This window comes from Pinus tabuliformis, chromosome J (assembly GCF_031772625.1).
Source record: "Pinus tabuliformis cultivar Carrire ecotype Pingquan chromosome J, CPIR1, whole genome shotgun sequence".
NCBI lineage: Eukaryota > Viridiplantae > Streptophyta > Pinopsida > Pinales > Pinaceae > Pinus > Pinus tabuliformis.
In genome coordinates this window covers 1,448,912,299-1,448,939,348 of record NC_142295.1, presented here as the reverse complement: position 1 = coordinate 1,448,939,348, position 27,050 = coordinate 1,448,912,299, and the positions used below count along the sequence as shown (strand labels likewise).

Genomic DNA, 27,050 nt, shown 5'->3' with positions numbered 1-27,050 from the left:
TCCTCAATGACGTCATACTTTAACTCTCTAGTATTTGGGGTATGGGTGGTTGTGGTCTCCATTGGTTTAATCTCCAATGCAACATCCAATGGTTCGAAAATGTGCTCAAGTTTGTTGTGGTAGTAGTATCAAAGGAGGTCGGGGTAGTTCACATGCTCACTTAAGAGTTGAAGCCTCTTTGCAAGCCTATGCTAAGCAAATTCCAGAGATAGTGTGTGAGGAGTTGAGGGAGTTTGACGTGGTAGTGGTTGTTGATAGGGCCTGCGGTTGAGACTCAAAGGTTTTTGCAGATAATTTAGATTGGGTCCCTCATGCTAGGCATGCTAGCTTAGGAAAAACTAGTATCTCCTCAAAATAGACCTCTACTGGAAAACGTTATCATGGAGAGAAATGAGGTTGAGGAAGAGATATTCCTCATGTTGGATAAGGTGCCCATGGACCATAATGAGATGAGGATCCACCTCAAGCACATAGACGAGCATTTGCCTCCAAGCCCTGGACTAAGGAATAACTATAAAGAGCACCACACTCGTATTGAGGAGGCAACCTCATACTCTCCTTAGTTCTTATGTTTTTTCTTTCTCGATTTTTTGTTTCCCATCTCATCGAGTCATACATGTTTTGGAAAAGAGGTGCCTATTTATCACGTTCTACATATTTATGCCCAATATTAGTTTTATTTTTGTTTTATATTGCATGCAATCCTACCTATCTATGACTCTAGATCCTCAACTTAGAGTTATTTTTTGAATGATTTTCTATTGTTTTATCACTAATCTGGTTTCCCAAGTGGCACACAACTACTAGGAAGAATTTTAAGTAACATTTTCATTATGATATAATAGAATTTATCTTATGAAAGAAAAAAACACACTTGATTGAACCATAAATTCTATTTAAATATTATGCAAAACCATTGAATAATGATTGAATTGAGAGATACTTTTGGAATTTATTTTATTCATTAATCAATTTCCTAAATTCCATAGACTATTTCCTCCTTCACATTCTTACTCACATAAATCTAAAACTTTGATATTTTGTTCTTTTGTAAACATTTTCCTTAAAATGTTCAATGTATATAAACATACCCTATTTTTTTAATAGATTTAACATACATATTTGTATATATACAACCTCAAAGTTCATTACTAACGATCATGATAAGACCTCCATACTAAAGGTTAGAAAGATCCCTAATAATTATCTTTAGTTTACTTATTGCACCAACAAAAAATTCATTTAAACAAGACAATCATCATCATCATCATCATCATCATCATCATTTTAATAGATTTAACATACATATTTGTATATATACAACCTCAAAGTTCATTACTAACGATCATGATAAGACCTCCATACTAAAGGTTAGAAAGATCCCTAATAATTATCTTTAGTTTACTTATTGCACCAACAAAAAATTCATTTAAACAAGACAATCATCATCATCATCATCATCATCATCATCATCATCATCATCATCATCATATAAAAATCACCTTTAAAAGTCAATCCATTATCAATGTAAAAAAAGTATATTAACCAAATATAATAAACAAGACAATCATCATCATCATCATCATCATCATCATCATCATCATCATCATCATCATCATCATCATCATCATCATCATCATCATCATCATCATCATCATCATCATCATCATCATCATCATCATCATCATCATCATCATCATCATCATCATCATCATCATCATCATCATATAATATACTTATAAATTTATATTATTCTTAATCCATTAATCAATGTAATTATACTTAACCAAATATAATATACTCATTACAAAAATTAATCTTTTCCAAAATACTTGCTGTATCTTTAAACTAAACATAAAATTTTCACGGCACTAGTTGATTTTGTTTCCCAACTAAGTTAAATTGCCATCCCCAATGTTCAATGAAAAACAGTCTGCCTAAATGTAAAATGTCACCACCAAAATTATGCAAGGTCAAAATTTCTTCAATAAAAATTTCCCATTCCACAAATTGAAAAACTTATTATGGAAAATTGCGTGTTCATGAATTTTGTATTTAATAATAATAATAATAATAATCTTATATTTACTTATACTTAATTTATTGAAACTTTGGCTATAAAAATCACCTTTAAAAGTCATAATCCATTAAAAAAAAATCAATGTAAAAAAATTATACTTAACCAAATATAATATACTCATTACAAAAATTAATCTTTTCCAAAATACTTGCTGTATCTTTAAACTAAACATAAAATTTTCACGGCACTAGTTGATTTTGTTTCCCAACTAAGTTAAATTGCCATCCCCAATGTTCAATGAAAAACAGTCTGCCTAAATGTAAAATGTCACCACCAAAATTATGCAAGGTCAAAATTTCTTCAAAACTAAAAATAAAATTCCCATTCCACAAATTGAGATAAACTTATTATGGAAAATTGCGTGTTCACGAATTTTGTATTTAATAATAATAATAATAATAATCTTATATTTACTTATACTTAATTTATTGAAACTTTGGCTATAAAAATCACCTTTAAAAGTCATAATCCATTAAAAAAAAATCTATGTAAAAAAATTATACTTAACCAAATATAATATACTCATTACAAAAATTAATCTTTTCCAAAATACTTGCTGTATCTTTAAACTAAACATAAAATTTTCACGGCACTAGTTGATTTTGTTTCCCAACTAAGTTAAATTGCCATCCCCAATGTTCAATGAAAAACAGTCTGCCTAAATGTAAAATGTCACCACCAAAATTATGCAAGGTCAAAATTTCTTCAAAACTAAAAATAAAATTCCCATTCCACAAATTGAGATAAACTTATTATGGAAAATTGCGTGTTCATGAATTTTGTATTTATAAATTAGTTTCACACAATAGAGTCAATGAGGGGGATGGTTGGTTCATGGAATGTTAGACATTTGAAGCCACCTCCTCATAAATTTATATGGTTGTGAAAAAAAAAATATCTATATTTGAATTTATTATGTTTTCTTATATAAATTTTATATACAGATATAGATGTTCTTTAAAATTAATGTGTTAAAAAAATTACGTATTATTGTAAAATTTATATATACTCAAATGAGGTGATTTTTAATTTTTATGTTTATGTAAAAATGTATTTATTTTGAAAATTTTATGGGAATTCAAATCGTATATTTTTTTTTCTAATTAAATGACTAATTAAATCAAATATAAATATTTGAGAAAAAGAAAATATCTAATTATTCTATGTTTTTAAGAATTTTTTTCCATAGTTTTATTTATAGTATTTATTTTTAATTGACATTTCAAGTCGATCCAAATAACTTTTTCTCAAATTTTGAAAAAACACACACACATACACATAGACACACATATATATATCCCAAAAGGGTTCTTGACTTTGCAAACTTTGGTTTTGCATAAAAACCCTAACAACTAAATCTCACGTGGCCCCTCAATTGCTCTTCCCATGGCTAGTGCTAGTAGAGGGAGAAAAGCTCCCTCATATAGTAGAATTGCAGTAGGTTACAATTCGGCTAGGCAACCTTCTGCCTCAAACCCTCATGTATATGGAAAAAAAATCTAAGGTGGAACATCAAAATAGTTTGCCTCCTAATTCCCCACTAGGGAAATGATTGTTAAGTAGATGCCTCCCCAAAGTAGCAATAGGTATCAAATTTGAAGTACAATCTAACCGTATCGAGGAATAAATCCAATAAATGTGAGATCATGTCCTCATTGGGAAATGCCTGGGAATTTGGGCCTATGAGAAAACACTCTCTCATTGGATCTAGCTAAAAGAGAAACCTATGGGGGAAATTAATTTGGAATTGGGTGCCAAAGGCTTTTTTTTATAATATTTTCAAGTATTTAAGATACAACATGATGCTTTAAAAATTACTCGTATTTCTTCCACTATTGGTCTCTACATTCGCTTTTGGATGAAGAGATTTGTACCTTGTTAGCGCTTGAGATTTCACCCTAGGCTGAGGAAGGTAAACCTTTAAGGCAACATCAAACCATTTCACCTCGTAGCTAGCCCTACGGGGTATGAGAAGGCTCTCTCCGGTCAATCTCAATAAAATCTTCAATGGCGAGATGACCCACAAGGTAACACAGATATTAGGCTAGTAAACTGATAAGGAAGTTTGATTTGGGGTTTTTAATTAAATGACGGGGCTACATGGGCTGCATGGGCAAAATCACAGCTTGAACAGAGAAATATAATGACTACACAGATTATCAACTGAGGCAAGGTAGGCAAGCAATTTAACACCAAATCTAGATTTTAAATGAGATGGCCAGACTGGTGAAGAGCTGACAAGGGCATAGGAGATGAATCCTTGTCAAACAGAAGAAAACATCGAACGTGAACAAACTTATAGGAGGAGCATATAATACTATGAATTCCTACCTAAACAATTCATTTGTTCAGCTAGAAATGATCATGAAATGAAATGAAACATAATGGTTTACATATGTAACAGAGGAAAAACTAATGTTAAATTGTCATACCACATGAATCTCAGCAAACAGAGCTGTGAAATTCCATTAAATTCTCTGCCAAAAACTGTACAATGAAAGCTCTGTTCCAGCACTCAGCACTCAGAAAATCCTCTCCTCACTCTCTACAAAATGAATTTTTAATACAATAAATAAAAAATGCTGCCCAAAACAGGGGCGTTGTTTTAACTAAAGCCATAAAAATAGAGCAGATGGAAACAAGAAACAAGAGGCGCGTTTTCACAGTTCAGAGCCGTCTTAATTTGGTCAACTGTACAAGATATGAGGCTATTGACAGTTGCAACCGATCCTAAAGATAGCGCACAGAGTTGATTAAAATCTGGAAAACCACAGTCGACAACGAGCCACTAGAGATTGTGTCATTAATGACATTGCTACCCAAACTCAACTGTGTGCCACAAAATCCAATGGTAAAGGAGCCACGTAGTTGGGATCACCACCGTTGAGAACGACATTCATGGCCACTATACATACATCAGTGCAGCTCTCCTGGAGAATAAGCATGTTACCCTGATTCGAATTCCAGTTGTTGACACGCAAACAAACCTATGAATGCCACTTTGCAAACTGCGCCCCAAAATCTGGAAATGCGTTGGCCATTTTAATAAAACTAATTTTCCACCGATTCAGCTTATGGTGACAACTAAACTAAGAGTCCCAACAATCGCCCGCAATTCCCACAAAATCTCCAAAAGATCGCACCGTGATCTGGATCTCGGCATTGTGAAAGCCATATGTCAATTCGCTCAACCATTTGTCGCCTTACCAGCAATCCGAGTTTCACAAATGCCGGGTGCTAAGTGACTAGGTGTTGAGATTTGAACAAAGTAGCCTACCCGCAACCCAAATTCATTTCTCAGCAGACGCTCTTTCCAGTGATTGAAAAATTCAAAACAGAGATTGTTACGGAAAGATATTATGGCTGGCAGTTAAACGCCCACGGAGCAACTTTGCCATGCGCAATGCTACCTCTCTGTTTATCATGTAGATTCAACATTACAGTGAAATCAACAAGTCCAGGCAAATCTTCGAGTACATCTCCTTTATTATGGACAAATAATAATGTTAGTTTTTGGAGATCACCTCAGTGCTACTTTGTAGAGCATAACCCAGTACTTCAGAGAAGATTCTCTCCACAGTATCTTGAACATGCCCTCGGTACATTAATTTCGGATATTTTTCCGTTGTAGTAATAATACTGATCAGCCAACCGAAGAATGCTTGAAAAGAGTTCAAATCTAAATATTAGGCCTTACCAGCCTCAAAAGATTGAGGAGTTCCTTAAAATTGTTCTGAAAAAGAGTGTCGTCATTTGATTTTCTGACTTTTCACAAACTATACTTGATAACTTTGGCAAATCTCCTTTCCCTCATCCTGATATGGAACTATAGAACTTGACGCAATCAAGTTTTCATAATTGTTGTTTCCTGAACTCTTCCGCCAATCGTCTGAAGGTGGACTCTGCATTTTTATAGTTACAGTTGATCCCAGAGCCACTAATGAACTTTCCATGGAAATATTTCGCCTATGAAACCACCTCTTTTGGGATTTGAAAGCGGATTCCTACATTTGAGACTTCTACTGCCAACATCATGATCAATAACGCTGCTACTTGAGGTTGATCCAAACCTAAATCTTTATTTGAATATGCTGTTATCTGTTGTACAAATTCATTCTCAGAGCACAAGATATATGTGCCATGGCTTTTGCCCATGCAATACATAACAGAGATAATATCTTGCTCATCCTGGGGATGCTTGTCCAGATTAGTCATAAGGGCTTCAATTGTCATTTTAAACATAGATATGCTGGGTAGCTTTATTCGACCAAGAAGTTTCCTTGCTGCGGAACATATATCAGAGTTGATGTCGTCGAACATACCAAGAAACATATGCATGTGTTTTTTCCTCTGAGAATTCATCTTCAACTCCATGAAGAAAAGCTCCAACAATGCTAAGAGTGAGAAGATCTAATCCTCTGCCATGGCATGCTAGGTCTCTATCACCCTCAGGAGTTCCACTAGAGAAGTTATTTAGTACCCTCTTTGCTGCTTGTCCCAAAATCTTCTTACTCAAAGCTTGAAGCAACACACTTTCAGATAAGGGACCTATTCTTCCGAGAGCATAAAGAGCTTCACTTCTTACTTTCATATTCATATCCCTTGAGATAGTACACAACTGGAGAAATGACTCATTTATTTGGTTTGTGCGTTGTCCTTCCTCTACTTGGTGTAGAGGCAAGCAGAGCCACCTTGCCAAGGTCACATTAGCAACAACTCTGTTTACCAGAAATGATCAAATGCAGGGATTGCTGATGATGTTTTGTTTTCTTTTGTTTGTGCTTTTGCAGGGATAGGAGCTTGAAAACACTGCCTTTTGAAGAGCTGGAGCATGAATTACATAATCTAAAACCACACATTAATGATTTCTTCTTCAAAACAGGGTTTTGAAGAAGAATCAATCTCTGACATGAGATGGAGTCTAACATCGGCTCCATTTGGGATGGCAGCTGTCGCTCCGTGGAGGTGCCAAGAACTGCAGAACTTTGGGAGAGCAGACAGTGCCTCCACCCATTGGGCAATGGAGTCATCATCAACACAACTCTTGACTTATTTTCAAAATGAAACTGAACTCAAACAATCTTCAAGCAAACTAAAACAAGATGCTGCCCTTATGGTTGCTTATTTATTTACAAAACTACCCTACTTTGCTGTATAAACACTAGATCAGGTAATACTAAAATGCCAAATTAACCATTCAAGTAAACCTGAAAATGAAGCCGCTTGAGAATGCTGCCACGAAGTCACAGATGCAAGTGTTGGCAGCCCTTCATGCACGTACGGAGCCTGGTCACGGAAAATACATCCTGATCTATCAATCAAACTGAAAAATGTGTCCATGTATGTTGCAATAGGATCACGGAAGCCGGACTTTGTTGGCTGCCCCAACTCTGTGATGCATACTTCTAGCTGCACACTGTCAATGTAAACGACTGTAGGCAATTCTATGATATCTTTTCTCGAATGAGGAAGGATTTCCAAGAACTTTTTAGGGTCTTGGAAATCATATGACTGAATCTGCTCATCGAGATACTGAATCTCATTTTCAACTCTTTCAACAACTAACTCACAAAATCTAGTTTTGCCTTCAAGATGAAGCTTCGGAGATTTCAAACATTGAAGGAAAATACTGAAAAATTCTTCATTAATTTCAATATCTACTAACCACTCTCTAACTCCGTTTAGAGCTTCACAAAGTGCAGGGTCTGCCACATACCCTACCATTGCATGAACAGATCAGCATGCGTTGGAATGTCTGGATCGAGTTGGAGTCGCCAGGTGAATGATTCAGCCTGCATATGTATCTGACTGATGTCCACCATCAGCATCAGATCTGTATCTTGATTGCATGTACCGGGACAAAACAATCAACAAGTTGAATGTTCTCCCCAGTATGGTCGCCACTATGTTAGCGCTTGAGATTTCACCCTAGGCTGAGGAAGGTAAACCTTCAAGGCAACATCAAACCATTTCACCTCGTAGCTAGCCCTACGGGGTATGAGAAGGCTCTCTCCGGTCAATCTCAATAAAATCTTCAATGGCGAGATGACCCACAAGGTAACACAGATATTAGGCTAGTAAACTGATAAGGAAGTTTGATTTGGGGTTTTTAATTAAATGACGGGGCTTTTCTGGGCTGCATGGGCAAAATCACAGCTTGAACAGAGAAATATAATGACTACACAGATTATCAACTGAGGCAAGGTAGGCAAGCAATTTAACACCAAATCTAGATTTTAAATGAGATGGCCAGACTGGTGAAGAGCTGACAAGGGCATAGGAGATGAATCCTTGTCAAACAGAAGAAAACATCGAACGTGAACAAACTTATAGGAGGAGCATATAATACTATGAATTCCTACCTAAACACTTCATTTGTTCAGCTAGAAATGATCATGAAATGAAATGAAACATAACAGTTTACATATGTAACAGAGGAAAAACTAATGTTAAATTGTCATACCACATGAATCTCAGCAAACAGAGCTGTGAAATTCCATTAAATTCTCTGCCAAAAACTGTACAATGAAAGCTCTGTTCCAGCACTAAGCACTCAGAAAATCCTCTCCTCACTCTCTACAAAATGAATTTTTAATACAATAAATAAAAAATGCTGCCCAAAACAGGGGCGCTGTTTTAACTAAAGCCATAAAAATAGAGCAGATGGAAACAAGAAACAAGAGGCGCGTTTTCACAGTTCAGAGCCGTCTTAATTTGGTCAACTGTACAAGATATGAGGCTATTGACAGTTGCAACCGATCCTAAAGATAGCGCACAGAGTTGATTAAAATCTGGAAAACCACAGTCGACAACGAGCCACTAGAGATTGTGTCATTAATGACATTGCTACCCAAACTCAACTGTGTGCCACAAAATCCAATGGTAAAGGAGCCACGTAGTTGGGATCACCACCGTTGAGAATGACATTCATGGCCACTATACATACATCAGTGCAGCTCTCCTGGAGAATAAGCATGTTACCCTGATTCGAATTCCAGTTGTTGACACGCAAACAAACCTATGAATGCCACTTTGCAAACTGTGGCCCAAAATCTGGAAATGCGTTGGCCATTTTAATAAAACTAATTTTCCACCGATTCAGCTTATGGTGACAACTAAACTAAGAGTCCCAACAATCGCCCACAATTCCCACAAAATCTCCAAAAGATCGCACCGTGATCTGGATCTCGGCATTGTGAAAGCCATATGTCAATTCGCTCAACCATTTGTCGCCTTACCAGCAATCCGAGTTTCACAAATGCCGGGTGCTAAGTGACTAGGTGTTGAGATTTGAACGAAGTAGCCTACCCGCAACCCAAATTCATTTCTCAGCAGACGCTCTTTCCAGTGATTGAAAAATTCAAAATAGAGATTGTTACGGAAAGATATTATGGCTGGCAGTTAAATGCCCACCGAGCAACTTTGCCATGTGCAATGCTACCTCTCTGTTTATCATGTAGATTCAACATTACAGTGAAATCAACAAGTCCAGGCAAATCTTCGAGTACATCTCCTTTATTATGGACAAATAATAATGTTAGTTTTTGGAGATCACCTCAGTGCTACTTTGTAGAGCATAACCCAGTACTTCAGAGAAGATTCTCTCCACAGTATCTTGAACATGCCCTCGGTACATTAATTTCGGATATTTTTCCGTTGTAGTAATAATACTGATCAGCCAACCGAAGAATGCTTGAAAAGAGTTCAAATCTAAATATTAGGCCTTACCAGCCTCAAAAGATTGAGGAGTTCCTTAAAATTGTTCTGAAAAAGAGTGCCGTCATTTGATTTTCTGACGTTTCACAAACTATACTTGATAACTTTGGCAAATCTCCTTTCCCTCATCCTGATATGGAACTATAGAACTTGACGCAATCAAGTTTTCATAATTGTTGTTTTCTGAACTCTTCCGCCAATCGTCTGAAGGTGGACTCTGCATTTTTACAGTTACAGTTGATCCCAAAGCCACTAATGAACTTTCCATGGAAATATTTCGCCTATGAAACCACCTCTTTTGGGATTTGAAAGCGGATTCCTACATTTGAGACTTCTGCTGCCAACATCATGATCAATAACGCTGCTACTTGAGGTTGATCCAAACCTAAATCTTTATTTGAATATGATGTTATCTGTTGTACAAATTCATTCTCAGAGCACAAGATATATGTGCCATGGCTTTTGCCCATGCAATACATAACAGAGATAATATCTTGCTCATCCTGGGGATGCTTGTCCAGATTAGTCATAAGGGCTTCAATTGTCATTTTAAACATAGATATGCTGGGTAGCTTTATTCGACCAAGAAGTTTCCTTGCTGCGGAACATATATCAGAATTGATGTCGTCGAACATACCAAGAAACATATGCATGTGTTTTTTCCTTTGAGAATTCATCTTCAACTCCATGAAGAAAAGCTCCAGCAGCGCTAAGAGTGAGAAGATCTAATCCTCTGCCATGGCATGCTAGGTCTCTATCGCCCTCAGGAGTTCCACTAGAGAAGTTATTTAGTACCCTCTTTGCTGCTTGCCCCAAAATCTTCTTACTCAAAGCTTGAAGCAACACACTTTCAGATAAGGGACCTATTCTTCCGAGAGCATAAAGAGCTTCACTTCTTACTTTCATATTCATATCCCTCGAGATAGTACACAACTGGAGAAATGCCTCATTTATTTGGTTTGTGCGTTGTCCTTCCTCTACTTGGTGTAGAGGCAAGCAGAGCCACCTTGCCAAGGTCACATTAGCAACAACTCTGTTTACCAGAAATGATCAAATGCAGGGATTGCTGATGATGTTTTGTTTTCTTTTGTTTGTACTTTTGCAGGGATAGGAGCTTGAAAACACTGCCTTTTGAAGAGCTGGAGCATGAATTACATAATCTAAAACCACACATTAATGATTTCTTCTTCAAAACAGGGTTTTGAAGAAGAATCAATCTCTGACATGAGACGGAGTCTAACATACCTGATAAAGAGGACTTCATTGCAACTCTTGTCTAGACCAAAATGTATTCATTTCCGCAAAAATTTTGGTATGGTGAAACCTATGTTGGCGTCAGTAACTCCCCTGGCCATTTTGTGAAAGCCTGAAAAGAAACAAAGTAATTTAGATATATTTCTTACACCCATATATGTGTTTATATGAATATCTTAGAGTTGTTTGCAAAGTCCATTGAAATTTATTATTAGGATGAAATTTGGAAGCAAACCCTCGATTACAAACACATTCCTTTTGGTACCAAAGATGCAATGAGTATGGACATATTTATAGAAGCTTCCCTCTTCTAGCTAAAAATTATAACCCTAATCCTATTACCACCTCAATTGAGGATGACTTTACTAAAGCCAGTGGCAAAGGAAAGGGCATGAAAAACCCTCCTCCGCATCCTAATCATGTAGGGAAGCAACTACCCACCAGTAATCGATTCAAGTTGCTCTCCACTCTAGAAAACCAAGACCCTTTGGTGACCACGTCATTCCTTGAAATTGAAATAACAGACCCTAATCCACCTTTTCTCACCATGATTGAGCCATGCCCTTCCTCATCTCCACCCCTGACCCCCACTAGGGAAATGATTCTTAAGTAGATGCCTCCCCAAAGTAGCAATAGATATCAAATTTCAAGTACAATCTAACCATATCGGGGAATAAATCCAATCAATGTGAGATCATGTCCTCATTGGGAAATTCCTAGGAATTTGGGCCTATGAGAAAACACTCTCTCATTGGATCTAGCTAAAACAGAAACCTATGGGGGAAATTAATTTGGAATTGGGTGCTAAAGGATTTTTTTCTATAATATTTGCAAGTATTGAAGATACAACGTGGCTAGATATAGATATATAGTGCAGATTGGTAGCATGAGTGGAGAGGCTGCTGGCTCGAGGTTTAGGGTTTAGTGCTTCAACCTGCAGAACCAGGATCAGATCTGGACGCGCACAGGGTCAGAATAGTGGAACTGATCAAAAGAGGACAAGGATTGACCCGACAAATGGTAAATAGGGGGTCCATCGAGACCCCATCCTTTAAACAAATAGTCATGGAAAAATAGGTAGCGCAGGAGGGAGTAAAGATTACAAGATATGGAGAGCTTAAGCAAGATAGTGGAATAAGCAAAGAGAAGAAACAAAGGGTGCACAGAGAGACAACCAGCAACCCAAAAATGAAAGAAAAAGAAAGCAATGGAAAGGAGGACAGTGAAAGGAAAGATGATACAGGGCAAAGACACATAGCCCATAAAGATAAACAAATAGAGGAAGAAATGGAACGAGAGGAAGAGAATCTATCAAGAGATGAAGAGCAGAAAGAAATTGCACCAAACCCCAGCAATAACAAAGCAACACGAGGAGCATGCAAACCAAAAAAAGCAGAAACCCTAAGAGTGGTGATCACAGATCCGTAGATACAAGCCTATAGATAACATATGTCGGAACATGCAGTAATTTGCAAGTTCATGGGACTGTGGCCAACAGAAAGAGCGCTATGTCAGTGGATCAAGCAACAATGGAAACCCAAAGGTGATGTTAAACTACACTTAGAAGCGAAAGGTTTTGTCACTGTTGTTTTTACGAATTTAGAGGATAAGGATAAAGTATTTGATGGGGGTCCTTACTTTTTCGCTTCAGCAGGTCTCTACATGAAACCCTGGAAACCCAACTTCGTGCCAGAAAGAGAGACCTTCACACAAGTCTCAGTGTGGATCCGTCTTTTCTCCTTTCCAATAGACTACTGGGGCTTGGCGGCACTAAAGCAAATAGGGGATGGACTAGGAACTTTCATCAAAGCCTCAGAAGCAACGATGCAAAGAAAATACACTTCCTACACGAGAATTTGTGTGGAGATGGATGTATTAGGAGCTTTACACAAAGGATTGTGGCTGGAGTACAGGGATGAAGACTATTTTCAAGCCATTGACTATGAGCAAATCCCCTTTCGCTGCAGAAAATGTCACGAACATCGAAATTTAGTAAGAGAATCCCCATTAAACAAAACAGGGGAAGAACCTAAGCTAGAGCAAGCAGTAAAGAGTAGGGATGCCTTCATAAAGCCAAAAGCAAGACAAAGGGATAACAGAAAAAGAGCAAATAGAATAGGGGAAACACAAGGCAACACCAGTAATGCCTTTGGAATCTTGGAGACAGATACAGATTCAGAAGAAAAAAATAAGGAATCAAATAATAATGAAGGGAACAAAGAAAGGATAGGCCATAAAACCAAAGAAGGGGAGGAACATCCCCTCAGAACAGTAGTCTAAATGCAGGAGCCAATAGGAGAACTAGATGAAGATGCAGATATGCTAACCAGTGATGGTGGTAGTGAGGAGATGGAGCTAAATGAGGTTCTAGAGCAGGAAGGAGTGAACTTACCAGTAATGGCAGAAAACTGGAAGACTCAAGGAATAGAAAACATTCTGGAAGAAGAGATTAGAAAGATCAATGATCTATTCATTGCAAGGCAGAAGGCAGAGTTGGACAGGCAAAATAGGAAATTAGGCATAGCAAAGGGAACAGGTAGCCATTCAAAGAGCCTTTTATGCAATTCAACCAGCTCGAAACAGAGAAGGAAGAGAGGCCGAAGAACAAACGGGGAAGTATTACAGGAACTGGGTATTTTAATGTTAAACTCTAGCAAGATGAAGGCTCTGAATGCTTTCCCGTCCTACCAATAATCTATATAGTTAAAAATGAAAGTTATATCATGGAATGCAAGAGGGCTTAATAGCCAAGCGAAACAAAGACTGCTAAAGAGAAAATTCTAAAAAGAGAAACCGGATACCATGTTCATACAGGAAACCAAGTGTGCTAACAACAACATGGTGAATATCAGCAAAAGGCTTGGTAAATACATAGAATTTATGGAAGTGGCCAGTCAAGGATGGGAAGGAGGTTTAGTAACTCTTTGGGACTCCCGAGTGATAAACATCCTCTCGACAGAAGCTACAAGATCGTTCATAGCCATGGAAACTCAAATGATAGGTAATTCTGAAACTTACTTATGCACAAATGTTTATGGACCTCAAAAGCTAGAAGATAAATTCTCTTTTCTCCGCTCTCTTTTAAGTCTAAAGCTCAGATATCCCAGCTCGAAAATCATCATGGGTGGAGATTTTAATATGATAACCTCTCTTTTGGAAAAGAAAGGAGGGATCAGAAAACTCAATAAGGATGCTGAGCTCTTCGCTAAATTCATTGATTCTGCCAAACTATTGGACATCCAGCCGGAAAGTGGAACTTTCACTTGGAATAATAGGAGAGGAGGCGAGAAGCAGATAGCCTCTCGTTTAGATAGATTTCTTATTTCTGAAAGCATTCTACTTGAAGGAATAATAGTGGAATCCGACATCCTTCCTAGTGGAGGATCGGATCATTGGCCAATCTCTTTGGTAGCGGCCATCCAAGGAACCCCCAGAAACAAGCCTTTCAGATTTGAGAAGTTCTGATTGAATCACCCTAATTTCATTCAACTGGTGGAGAAATGGTGGCACGAACCAATGAACATCAGAGGAACCAAAATGTTTAAACTTAAAAAAATTAAGATACATCAAAAACAAAATTAAAGAATGGAATGCAACTAAGTTTGGGAACATTTTCAAGGAGAAAACCATAGAGGGAAAATTAGAACAGATTCACAAAGAATGGGCTAATGGGCACAACAATGAGGACTTAGCTGAACAGGAAAAAGTCTTGATGCAACAGTGGCAACTCCGCTGTCAACAAGAAGAGACTTTATGAAAACAGAAATCCAGGATACAATGGCTAAAGGAAGGGGAACAGAAAGCCAAGTTCTTCCATAGGTCTGCGCTAGATTATAGAGGGGCGAATAAAATACTCTGTCTCAACAATGAAAAAGGGGAAACTCTACAAAGTCACCAAGAAATAACAACTCTGCTCACAAGGCACTTTAATCATATAGCCCAGGAGCCGCAAGCAGAGAGGACAAAAGATATTGAGGAACTAACTTAGGCCATTACTAAAATTATTACCAATGAGCAAAACCTAGCTCTTATTAGGGAAATCTCATTAGATGAGGTGGAAGAAGCGGTTAGAAGCATGTCAAATGACAAGGCACTTGGACCTAATGGTTTCACCATCAATTTTTATAAAGCCTGCTGGAGCTTTGTTAAGACTGATATATGGGAAGTAGTAGAATATTCCAGACGCTCCTGCTCTATCCTTAAATCGCTAAATTCTACCTTCTTCGCTCTAATTACAAAGGAAGAAGAGGCAAACTCCCCAGAGAAATTTAGACCTGTAGCCTTATGTAATGTGATATATATAGTCATATCTAAAGTTATAGCCAACAGATTGAAGCCCATTCTTCCTGGCCTCATCTCGGAAGAGTAGTTGGGGTACGTTGAAGGCAGACAAATTTTGGATAATATTCTACTAGCCCAGGAAATGGTTCATACTCTCTAGACTAGGAAAATAGCAGGGATGTTGATACAACTTGATCTTTCTAAAGCCTATGATAAGGTCAACTGGAACTACCTTGAAGCCATTCTAAATGCTTTTGGCTTTGATAAACAGTGGACTAAATGGATTCTCGCCCTGATTAAATCCACTAAATTTTCTATCCTTACCAATGGCTCCCCCTTCGACCCTTTCTCCCCCTCCCAAGGCATCAAGCAAGGAGTCGCTCTATACCCTTTCCTTTTTGTAATCCTTATGGAAGGTCTGTGCAGACTTATCCGCAAAGCAAGGAATGAAGGAAAAATCAAAGGACTACAACCCCTTCATGCCATACCAGCGACAACTCACTAGCAATTTGTGGATGACACAATGCTGCATGGGATGCCAACTGTGAAAGAAGCCATGGCATTCAAGAAAATACTAAATCTCTTCAGTAAGGCCTCAGGTATGGAAATTAATCTTTCAAAATCCACTATTTTTTTCTTCAATACTCATTTAGCCATTCAGAAGCATCTATCTAGTATTCTAGGCTTTCGAAGAGGTAGCCTACCCTCTAAGTATCTGGGGGCCCCTCTGATGGACAAACCCTGGCAAAAGATACATTGGGAGAAAATCCTGGCTAAAATGGAGAAGAGATGTCAGCACTGGACCCACAGGGCCCTCAATTTCGCTGGAAGATTAGTCCTCACCAAAGTAGTATTGCAAGCCATTCCGCAGTACCTGCTCTCTATTATCCCTGCCCCTAAAGGAATCCTACAGCAGATTAGGGCAATCCAAAGATCCTTTGTCTGGAATGGTAATGCAGAGAAAACAAATGGGCGCTTGTTGCCTGCAGAAAACTTTGTAAATTGAAAGAATTAGGGGGCTTAAATCTCGTGGATCCCTCCACCATCAACATGACCTGTGGAGCCAAGCTCTAGTGGAGATGGTTGAAGGAACCCAATCTTCCATGGGCTAGACACTGGAAGGAAAAATATACCCTAGAGTGCAACATTCAGGAATTAATAAGGCTGCAGGAGGTTCTTGAAGGGTCTCCTATATGGAATTTAGCAAGAAGGAATCACGACATTGTGCAGGATCATAGCTTTTGGGAAATCCGAAATGTGGAAACAACTTTATTTTGGGAAGATGCTTGGCAGCAACTCCCGAAGCTTGAAAGACCAGAGTTAGCAGGCCTTCAGAGACAGTGCCAGGACAGGGGAAGATACACTGTCCATCAATACTGGAATCACAGCAGCAGGGACCAGGAATGGAGAGATTGGTTGATCAACGACACAGAAAGCTCAAATGAGGAAAACAACAATATAAGAGATCTACTCAACCAACTAAACAAAAGGAAGATAAGGAAAGTTGAAGAAAAAGACCAGCTAAGATGGGGCATGAAAGGGAGTGGTAATTTTACGCTCAAGGAAGCCAGGGAGCATCTCGAAAATACAGAGCAAATGGAGGTGATTCAATGGAGTAATAAGGTCTGGGATACTCTGTTTTGGCCTAAGATTAAAACCTTCCTATGGCTCCTGATGCGAAGGAAAACTCTCACTTGGGAGAATATTCGCAAAAAAGGGTTTAATGGCCCATCTAGATGCCCCATGTGCAATGTGGTTGAAGAAACGATGAACCATCTCTTCAATACTTGCGACTAGGCTTGTCACCTGTGGAATTGGGCGGAAAACATTATGCAAAAGACAGATAGAACCAGGGACTCTATCTAGGACACCATCATGAATTGGCAGAGCGGGTATTCAAATAATATAAGAATTAATCGCATATGGAATACCTTGCTAGGATTTATAACCTAGACCATATGGAAGGAATGGAATAGAAGAATATTTCAGAATGAATACAGAGACATAGAGCATTGGCTAGACACTATAACCCAAAATATAAGACAATTAATCATGGTTAAGTGTAGAGCAAAATTTGATAACCAAGCTTCGGTTAAAGACTTACACATTTTAAAAGCCTTCAAATTGGATAACGGCCGAAGTATGGGCACCACGAACTGCCAGCAAAAACTGAGTACTGAGCCAATTGGCTGGAAGCATCCTCTTGTAGGCTTTCTTAAGTTGAATTTTGACGAAGCCTCCAGAGGCAATCCAGGCTTGGCGGGCATTGGAGGCATCATAAGGAACTATGCAGGGGAAATTCTTCACATCTACAGTAAAGCCTTGGGGGAAGGAAATAATAACGAGATGGAGTTTGCTACCATGGAACAAGGACTCAGAATTCTCAGAGATGCACAAGTTGGCACCACGGTGGTTGAGGGAGACTCAGAGTTGGAAATAATAGCAGCAAGGAAGCTCTACGGGGGAGCGAAAGCAAGTAAGGTTACTAAACAATGGAGACTTGCCAAGGTTACAGACAACATCGCAAGAATGTTGGGAGAAATGAAAGGTCTGATTTTTTAGGCGGTGTGACGGAAAGCTAATATGGTTGCGGACCACTTGGTGAACTATGGAATCAAGCACCCAAACATCACGTGTGACAGCTATTGGCAGAATGTAGACTGCCCAGAATTAAAAGAAAAGTGCACCCGGCTCTCCAGGAAAGATCTGGGTGACGACAATTGAGATTGATTGGGAGGAAGGATATAACAACGTCATAATATGATGAGACATGCTGGCACTGCAGACACCATTAAAGATTGGCAGGGGAAAGAAGGAAACGCGAGTTCGACGCAATTATGGAGCGAGCAGGAGAAAGAGGATATAGTATCAGATATGATAAATAAGGATATGCACCGCCGAGGCCAGGTCAAGGAGGGGGACACTTGGCAGGAACTGAAGCAGGAGAGAAAAGGTGACAGTAAGGGAAAGAATATGAGCCACTACCCAAACAATTCACCATCACGTAGAAGTTATTATGATATGACATGCAAGTTGCAAAGAGACAGGCGGCCTTCAACCGATAACATCCCAGGCAACCTCTATTTAACATCCATTAGAGGCAAAGGAAAAAGCACTGTTTTATCGTATAGTAGGCCAGAGCCCACCTATTCTGTAGAAAGCACCTAGAACTATACCGTGAGTGTAGGCACGACAATGGCAGGGGAAGGAAGTCACAATGCTTCTGCTAACAAATATCTCGAGGTCGCTAGAGAAATGTATGAAACACGTGCTTCGCAAAAGAACAAGAGAAAGATTGTTGACCTGGAAGCCATGGTCCAAGAGGAAGAAAAGAAGTTGTCGGAGCAGGAAATAGAAAAGGAAGTGGATTGGCTACAGGACCCCGGAACTGTTACCATGCGGGCCACCCAGTTCGTCATGACTCAAGCAAAAAGCTGGTGTATGAAAACACTACTTGCTCAAGCATTGAGCATGTAGGGCAATTACGCGGAGCAATTGTGAAAAGTCCAGCACATCTTAGAGGCCAAGACGGAGAAACACATTGTGATCTTAGAGAGCCTGGAGTTCAAGGTTAGCACCAGAACAACAGGTCGATAGCATTACCAAGAAGCTCACAGTGCTGATCAAACTTTTAAGGCATAGTATTGGACAAGATACAAGGCAAGTCGAAAATCAGAAGGATGAACCAATGGGAGATCATCAAGGCAATCATCCCAAGCCTGCGTAGGCAGGCATCTCAATGTCTGAACCAACTCCAGAGACATCTAGAAATTATGTTGTGCTCAAGATGTAAAGGGGATGTTTCTACCACAGTTGGTATCTTTGTTCTTTCGGCTGGGCCTCCTTGTTCCCTTCTATTATGCTGGTTAGTTGGTATGTTGCTTCTGTTGTCTGCCTGCTGCCTCATTTAGGCAGTTGTTTAGATGTTTGTCTTTCTTTTAAGCTCTATGACAATGCCACTCTGCATGGTGTGCTTATGTTAGTAGGGTTATCCCTTTTGGTCAATTTTGAAGGTAGGACTGTAGTCTGGTGGCCCTCTGTCTGCAAGTGCAGACTTTTTGTACTATATTTTCCTCTTTTTTAATATACCAAGCTGACTTACAAAAAAAAAAAAAAGAAGATACAACGTGGTGCTTTGAAAATTACTCGTATTTCTTCCATTATTGGTCTCTACCTTCGCTTTTGGATGAAGAGATTTGTACCTGATAAAGAGGACTTCATCGCAACTCTTGTCTAGACCAGAATGTATTCATTTCCGCAAAATATTTGGGATGGTGAAACCTGTGTTGGCGTCAGTAACTCCCTTGGCCATTTTGTGAAAGCCAGTGGCAAACGAAAGGGCATGAAAAACCCTCCTCCACATCCTAACCATGTGGGGAAGCAACTACCGACCAACAATCGATTCAAGTTGCTCTCCACTCTAGAAAACCAAGACCCTTTGGTGACCACTTCATTCCTTGAAATTGAAATAATAGACCCTAATCCACCTTTGCTCACCATGATTGAGCCATGCACTTCCTCATCTGCACCCTTGACACCCCCCCCCCCCCAAACTTAGCATCAAGATACCCTAGAGACTGTCCCAGACCATTCCACATTTATAGAACATTAAAGTTAGGATCCTATGCTAAGAATATCTCAAATATTGTGATTCTACCTCCAAACATCCTCAAGGAAACCTAATGCTAAGACAAAGGAAGTCCAATCCCATGACTCGATGAAGAAGACAACAAAACCCTATAGGGAAGAAAGAAGAAAAGGTGGGAAATAAAACCGACATATCTTGGAAGAACTAGGAGACATGTTGGTCAATTCAGGGAAAATCAAAGTGATCTTTGAGGTTTATCCCTCTAGCAATACACCCCCAACATGAATATCATCTCTTGGGGTATCAGAGGAATCAATTGCAAAGGAAAACGTAGGCTCCTCAAAGAAAAATGGGTGTCTAAAAATCCCACCTTCATAATGCTTTAAGAAACCAATGTTCAAGTGATTTAATTAACCATATAACTAGCAAATGCGGTAGAGATTGTAAAGTGATACCTCTGGATGATGAAGGGAAATATGGTTGACTTGCAATTATCTGAAATGATGAAGAGGTTCTCATTCTGAACATGCTCACTACATTTTGAATCCTCATAAGCCAATTTCAACTCATTGTGATTTTTTTTAAGCTTGTTACCTCTAAAACGTATATGTCCCTCCCTTGCCAATGGATAAACCTAATTTTCTCATATCTATTACCTACACTAGTAATATACTCTTCCCCTCCCCTTGGACCTTAGGTGGTGACTTCAACTTGATAAGAATCCTAGTTTAAAAAAGAGGTGATATAAGAAAACTTGATACTTATTCCATTTAATTTTAGGATACATTGGCGACTTCCCACTTGGTTCAAATCTAGACACTACAAACACCACCTTTACCTAGAACAACTGGAGAGGAGGTTCCCAACAAGTGGCCTCCAAGCTGGATAGGTCCTAGCTTTAGAATGCATCATGATCTAAGATATCTTTTTGGAAGCATATGTTATCCCTAGTGATGGCTCTAATCATTAGCATGTTTGAAAATTGATATTAAAACATGTGCCAGGAACATACCCTTTCGTCCTAAAAGATTCTAGTTTCAACATCTTGATTCCCAATTCAAAATAAAAACTTGGTGGGAGAAACATATGATTCTGGAAGGCACCTCAATGTACAAGCTACAACAAAAGCTCAAACACATCAAATGGAATCTTAAGGATTGAACAAAAAGAAAATTGGCAACATTATCGAATAAAAGTAGAAACTGAAAGAGAAAATGGAAACAATTCAACAGGAAGTTATCCTCCATGGTAGATCAAAGATATTAATTAGATAAGATGTTTCTACTCTTATCCAACTTTAGGAGTTCTGTAAGAAAGAAGAACTACTCTAGAAATAAAAATCAATAATACAATGGCTCAGAGAGAGGAGACAAAATTGACATTCTTTTATAAATCAAAATTACAACATTGCCATCACAATCACATCTCCTCTCTCAAAAATCATGAAGGAAGTTAAGATGCAGAGGCATTAAGATATAGCTCAAGAGCTAAATTGAAACTATCAATATCTTCTAACAGAACCTCTTCCCAACAAACAAAATCCATTTTAAAAGCCCTAGATACCACTTTCCTCATGATGGTGCCAAAGAAAGATAAGGTGGAGTATTCCAATGGTTATCAACCCATCGATTTATGTAATGTTATATATAAGGTCATTTAAAAAATAATAACCAATTGACTCAAACCATTGCTTCCAAAGCTCATCTCACCAGAGAAAACTGGATATGTTGAAGGCCACCAAATCCTTAATAGTATTATGGTCTCCCATGAAACCATCCACTCCTTGAAGCTCTCAAAAAAATTGAGTATGCTACTCTAACTAGATCTCTCAAAGGCCTTTGACAAGCTCAATTGGAAGCTTCTTTCTAACATCCTTGGAGATTTTGGATTTCATCAAGAATGGATCAACTAGATCAAGAACCTAATATTGTTAGCTTTCATCTCAATCCTAGTAAATAGATCCCTGACCAGTCAATTTAAATCCTCAGGGGGATAAGGTAGGGAGACCCACTTTCGTATTTCCTTTTCATACTAGTGGCAAAAGGGTTGGGAAGAGCTCTCAAGGAAACTGTAATGGAGAAAAAAATCAAAGGTCTTTGACTATTTGGATCACACCTTCCATTAACCCACCAACAATTTGTTGATGATACAATGGGCATGGTAACTCCCACCATCCAAGAGGAAATGAACTTCATTCACATCGTAAATGACTTCTCCCAAGATTCATGTACGGAAATCAATAAAATGAAGTGTTATGTAGGATTTACAATTGTGTACAAAAGTATCTCCCTTAATTCAGTGGCTAACCTAGAAAAACAGAGAGACAAGGAACACAATGCTTTTCCTTAAAGTAAATAGATAATGGAGTCAGGCCAACCTAGAATCCTCTGCACACTTCACTCCTTCTTTAGCTTGGAACCTCCAATTCCAGCTTTGAATTCCAAAATTAGGAACTTCACAGTTAGATAACACAAGCTAAGAAACTACGAGATCTATGTGGTATCATCTAAGTACTTCATTCAATAGATGAACATGGTATTGCAATAAGTGAAATAACAACATCACATATAAGAAAACAACTAATTCTTTTCATTAATATAAATGGAAGGAGATTACAACCACAAGTAGCAGTTAATCTTGTAGAATAGTTCCTCCAAGTTGTTGACTTGTCCTATCCTTAATAGAGTTAAGGCTTCTGTGATCCATATCAGTTTAAGATTCTTCGGTGAAAATCACATGGAATCTCATTTGTCCAATTCCATGTGATTTTCGCCGAAGAATCTTAAATTGTCCTATCCTTGTCACAATATGCACCTCCAATCACCCTAAATGCATGAGATGATGACCACTCACTACAACATAATAAGGGCATAATCACTCTCCAAATTCCAACCCCCAATCACATAGAAGGTTGGGAATATATAGAGAAGTAGGGTAAGTTGGGAGTTCTTATCCAATTACCAATCTAGGGTAAGATATCCACCTTTGATGGAGGGACAGGATCAAAGGATAAGTGGTGAAAATTCCAAAATAGGGAATGATAGGATCTGAATGTTTTATCCAAGGTAAGTAGTTGAAACAACTTCTGGAAACTCTTAGAAGGGGAAGCTTCTGGAATCTCGACCATTCTCCTAGATTTCTAGAATGAGCACAGGTGCAAGGGGGAGCAACCTACAAGTCACCAACACAAGCCTTAGTGGAGCAACCTGTAGGTGAATGCACCCCTATAGGCTTACAGGGAGCATTGGTCCTCAAAATGGATAAGATGATGTAGTTTAGAGAAAAAATTGTGGGAGATGAAGGGAATAGGCTTAGATATTTGTGCAAGATGGTGACAAGGGGGAATATGATGTTTATTGATCCCATTAGGAGGCTCACTAATTGAATGTGACAAAATGGCCTATAATATAATGTCCCCTAAAGTGAAAAGTGAGAGATGATGACTGATGACTGAAGTGATTTACCTTGTGATAAGTAGGGATCAAGGACAACTAACAAGATTAATCTATTACAATACATTTACAACATGACATGTTTATTTTCTAAGGGATGCATACCCATACTTAGATCATAAGCTAGCACAACATGTACAGTGATCAAAATACGCATCCACAGATGCAACTTGTGGACCCATGACCGGATGACTATCTATATGATCACGACCATCATACATTGCGATCTTTGTATAACTCTTGAAATCACAGCTCAGATGGATGGAACTAGATCTGGGGTCTTCTATCTCATTCACACGACCAACCAATGTACAATTCTAACCATGTGAACCAATGAGCTGGAGTCAAACATGGTATACACCATCTGATTACTGGCCAATGATGTAAGCCATTAACAGATGCGAGAGAAACCACCGATGATGTTAATTGCTATCAAGGTACTATAGTACAATCCATATGGTGTGAATGAATGAGTTGATGTCGAACAACACACAAAATATTTCAGTCAACAACCAATGATGTAAACCTATCGACGAAAGCAAGGAGACTTTCCATTGATGTATGCAAGCACCATGGTACCAAAGGTGTGTTTCTAAGTCAACTTCCCGGATGATGTGCTGATGTCGACAAGAAGTGATCCATTGCAAGAGGGAATTTATGTATCACCCATCAACGACATGAAACAAGTATCATGATTGAGATAGAATGATCAAAATTATGCTGACATGGAATTGGATTAGGAAAGGCAGACATGAAATGAAGGCTTAAGAGTATTGTAGTAGAGATCGACTGAATGACTTCTCTTGAACACACCGGAAACACTGAATAGAGTTGGCAACATTGACCCAAAACCGAAATGGAATCTCTGAAAATGGTATGATAACCAAAAGAAAATCAGATTACCCAACCCAAAAACCACGAAGATGAAGTGTAAGAGTGTCGTGTTCAAGAGTGACTCACTACCATTAGCAAAATGGAATCCTTTGTTTTCCCAATTTTCCCAACCATACTATGCAGTGCCTCTTTATTTTCTAACAAGCTTGAGGACGATAACATTGCTTTATTTGTAAGTTCATCCTTTGGATGAATCCCTCCAAGTATATTTAATGAACCCTAAGAAGGATTGGTTTGGCCTCATCGTGATCAACGAGTCCATCACTGTTTTATTTTTTAATGAGTCTAGTGAAGGTAAAACTCGACATCATTTTCATGTTTAGAGAGTTTGAAAAAGAGGCAAAAAAGAAAAATCCAAATGTCCCTTTTCATAGGTAGTCCGTTAGGTCCGAAAAGGTAGAAAACAATACCTAAGAGAACCTATTAGCCATGTTCAACTAAGGTATTCCCTTTCCGTAGCTAGTCTATCTTAGGTCGGAAAAGGGTTAAACTTATACTGAGTAGACGTCTTTTCATTTACTTTTAATAGTTCGAAAAGACAAGTGCTTGATAATCTTTTCATATTTTGGGAGTCTAAAGAGAGCTGAAAGATGACTCCTCTTGGAGGAACGAGTGGTATAAAGGGTAGAAATTGGTTTTGGTCATGATGGAACTGCTAAAAAACACGCAAAGTTCACGAGGCTAGCTAATAAGACCACTCATCGCAGTGGTTCCTTAGGAAAGGGTAAAACAACCAAGCGAAAGTGTATGATCGACCAAGTATATGGTGACGATGGAACGAGAAACCCAAGGCTCATATGGAATAAATAGGCTGATGAAAATGGAAATCACGAGAGATAAAACAGGAATAGTTTCATTTTTATAGAAGCTTGAAACATGGGAAACTATGCTTGAAATTGGTTTCATTTTTACATAAGCTTGAAACAGAGGAAAAACTATGTTTGAAATAAGTTTGCATGCCCCTAATGTAATGACGCAATTTGAGGTACATGCCCCCCCAAACTTCATTTCATGCACCTAAGTAGACTACTGGGTACTGACAGGTGGATGGAATGAAGATTCATTCACGAGATATAACCAAAGACTCAAATTGAAAGGGGATTTGTTTCATTTTTTACGAGCTTGACACAGGAAAAGAACTATGTTCATGACACCTTGTTTCATTTTTTAACGATATTGACACAAGACAAGGAATTCTGCTTAGGGAACCTTATTTCATATTTTAAGGAGCTTGACACAAGAAAAGGAACTCTGCTCCGAGGACCTTCTTTCATTTTTTAAGGAGCTTGACACAAGAAAAGGAACTCTACTCCAATCCTAATCATGATTGCAAAGAGGCCATGGCTTCCAAGAGGTTCTCATAAGATGGGAGAAAAATGCTCTGGAAGGGATACATATCATGGGATCCAATGGAAAGCTCAGACTCTAATGCCCCTAGTAAATGATGCACTACATCACCTACTAGATCATCAGTGAAAATGTGCATGAAACAGGTTGCCACATAAATAATATGTGGCGGGGGAGATACTGCTTCCATATAAGGACCATTTAGGGATGTTGGTTTATTGGGAGCCAAATAAGGACCAATGAATGAAAGTTGGTCAATAGTCATGATTCTTCCTTCGTGTGAGAAACACATCACACGAAAGAGTGAAGAGATAAGAGATCCCATGACACAAACATAGTCATGCCCAAGGAGTAAATTAAAATCCAAAGGGCCTTGGGCTACAATCACATCGATATAGAGAATGTTTCCTCCCAAAGTAATAGGTAACTAAGGAAGGATCCCTAATGGTTGACTGGTTCCTCTGATAAAAGGCAACAAATTCTGGGTAACGGGCACAAGCTGTGGAGAACCTAAATATGTCCAAGTAGTTGAAGACAAAATACTAACATATGTGCCTTCATCTATGATTGTACTAGGTACGACCACATTATAAGCTTGTACTATGATCTGGAAGGGCAAGCAAGGAGGAAGAGGATATCCTGCTAGTTGGATCCAATCAAAGGAAGTGACCATGCTATTTGGAAGGGGTGTCATGGGAATGGGAGAATTGCCCCTTTATGTTATGGGAATGGGAGAATTTCTCTCTAGTGCCATGGGAATGAGAGGATTTCCCCCCAGTGCCATTAGAATGGGAGCACTTCACCCTAGTTCATTGGAATCAGAAGAAATGAGAAGAACCTGAGCAATATGAAGTTCATTCTCTACGGGAAAGGTACGATCAACTAAATGTGGAATCGAGTCAACCATTTTCTCAACCAATGGTTGGTCAAGAACGGGCTCATGGGATTCACACTCAGAGAGAGCGAGATTGATTGGATTTGGATTCTGATCAATCACGTCATCAACTAGTGGAGGATTGGGAGAAAGCTTCTAGTAATTGGTTGGAAGTTGTGGCTAAGAAGCTGTAGGGTTTTCCAACACTTTCGAGAATTCATCCATACAAGGAAAAAAGTGAGTAGGATGATTCCCTTCACATAAATTACAAGGAAATTTGACTTTACCCTTTTTCCCATGGACCTTACTATCACTAGTTGAATATTTGTCACCAGAATGATCTCTAGAAGCGGACGAAAAAGGCTGATGTGAGCCTGTGGACCACACTTCTAATACCTTGGAATACTAGGACAATCTCTAAGAAGGTGGTCACCCTTACATAACATGCAAGGGAATTTAACATTATGGGTTTGATTGGAATACTTTTCCATACTAGTTGTGTTAGTAGAAATGGTTGCTTGGTTGCCCCCCTACATATTTTTCTTCTTCTTCTTAGCTTCCTAG

General features: G+C 38.6%; 1 protein-coding gene across 1 annotated transcript; it reads left to right on the top strand.

Annotated features, from left to right (window-relative positions):
- The first annotated feature begins 13,888 nt into the window (after window positions 1-13,888).
- Window positions 13,889-14,515, top strand: LOC149232825 (uncharacterized). Its single transcript, XM_089382009.1, has one exon. The coding sequence runs from the start codon at window positions 13,889-13,891 to the stop codon at window positions 14,513-14,515; it is 627 nt and encodes a 208-aa protein (XP_089238135.1).
- Window positions 14,516-27,050: the final 12,535 nt, after the last annotated feature.

Excerpts from the sequence above, each read along its gene's own strand:
- LOC149232825 (XM_089382009.1), top strand. The coding sequence starts at position 13,889 with ATGGTGAATATCAGCAAAAGGCTTGGTAAATACATAGAATTTATGGAA.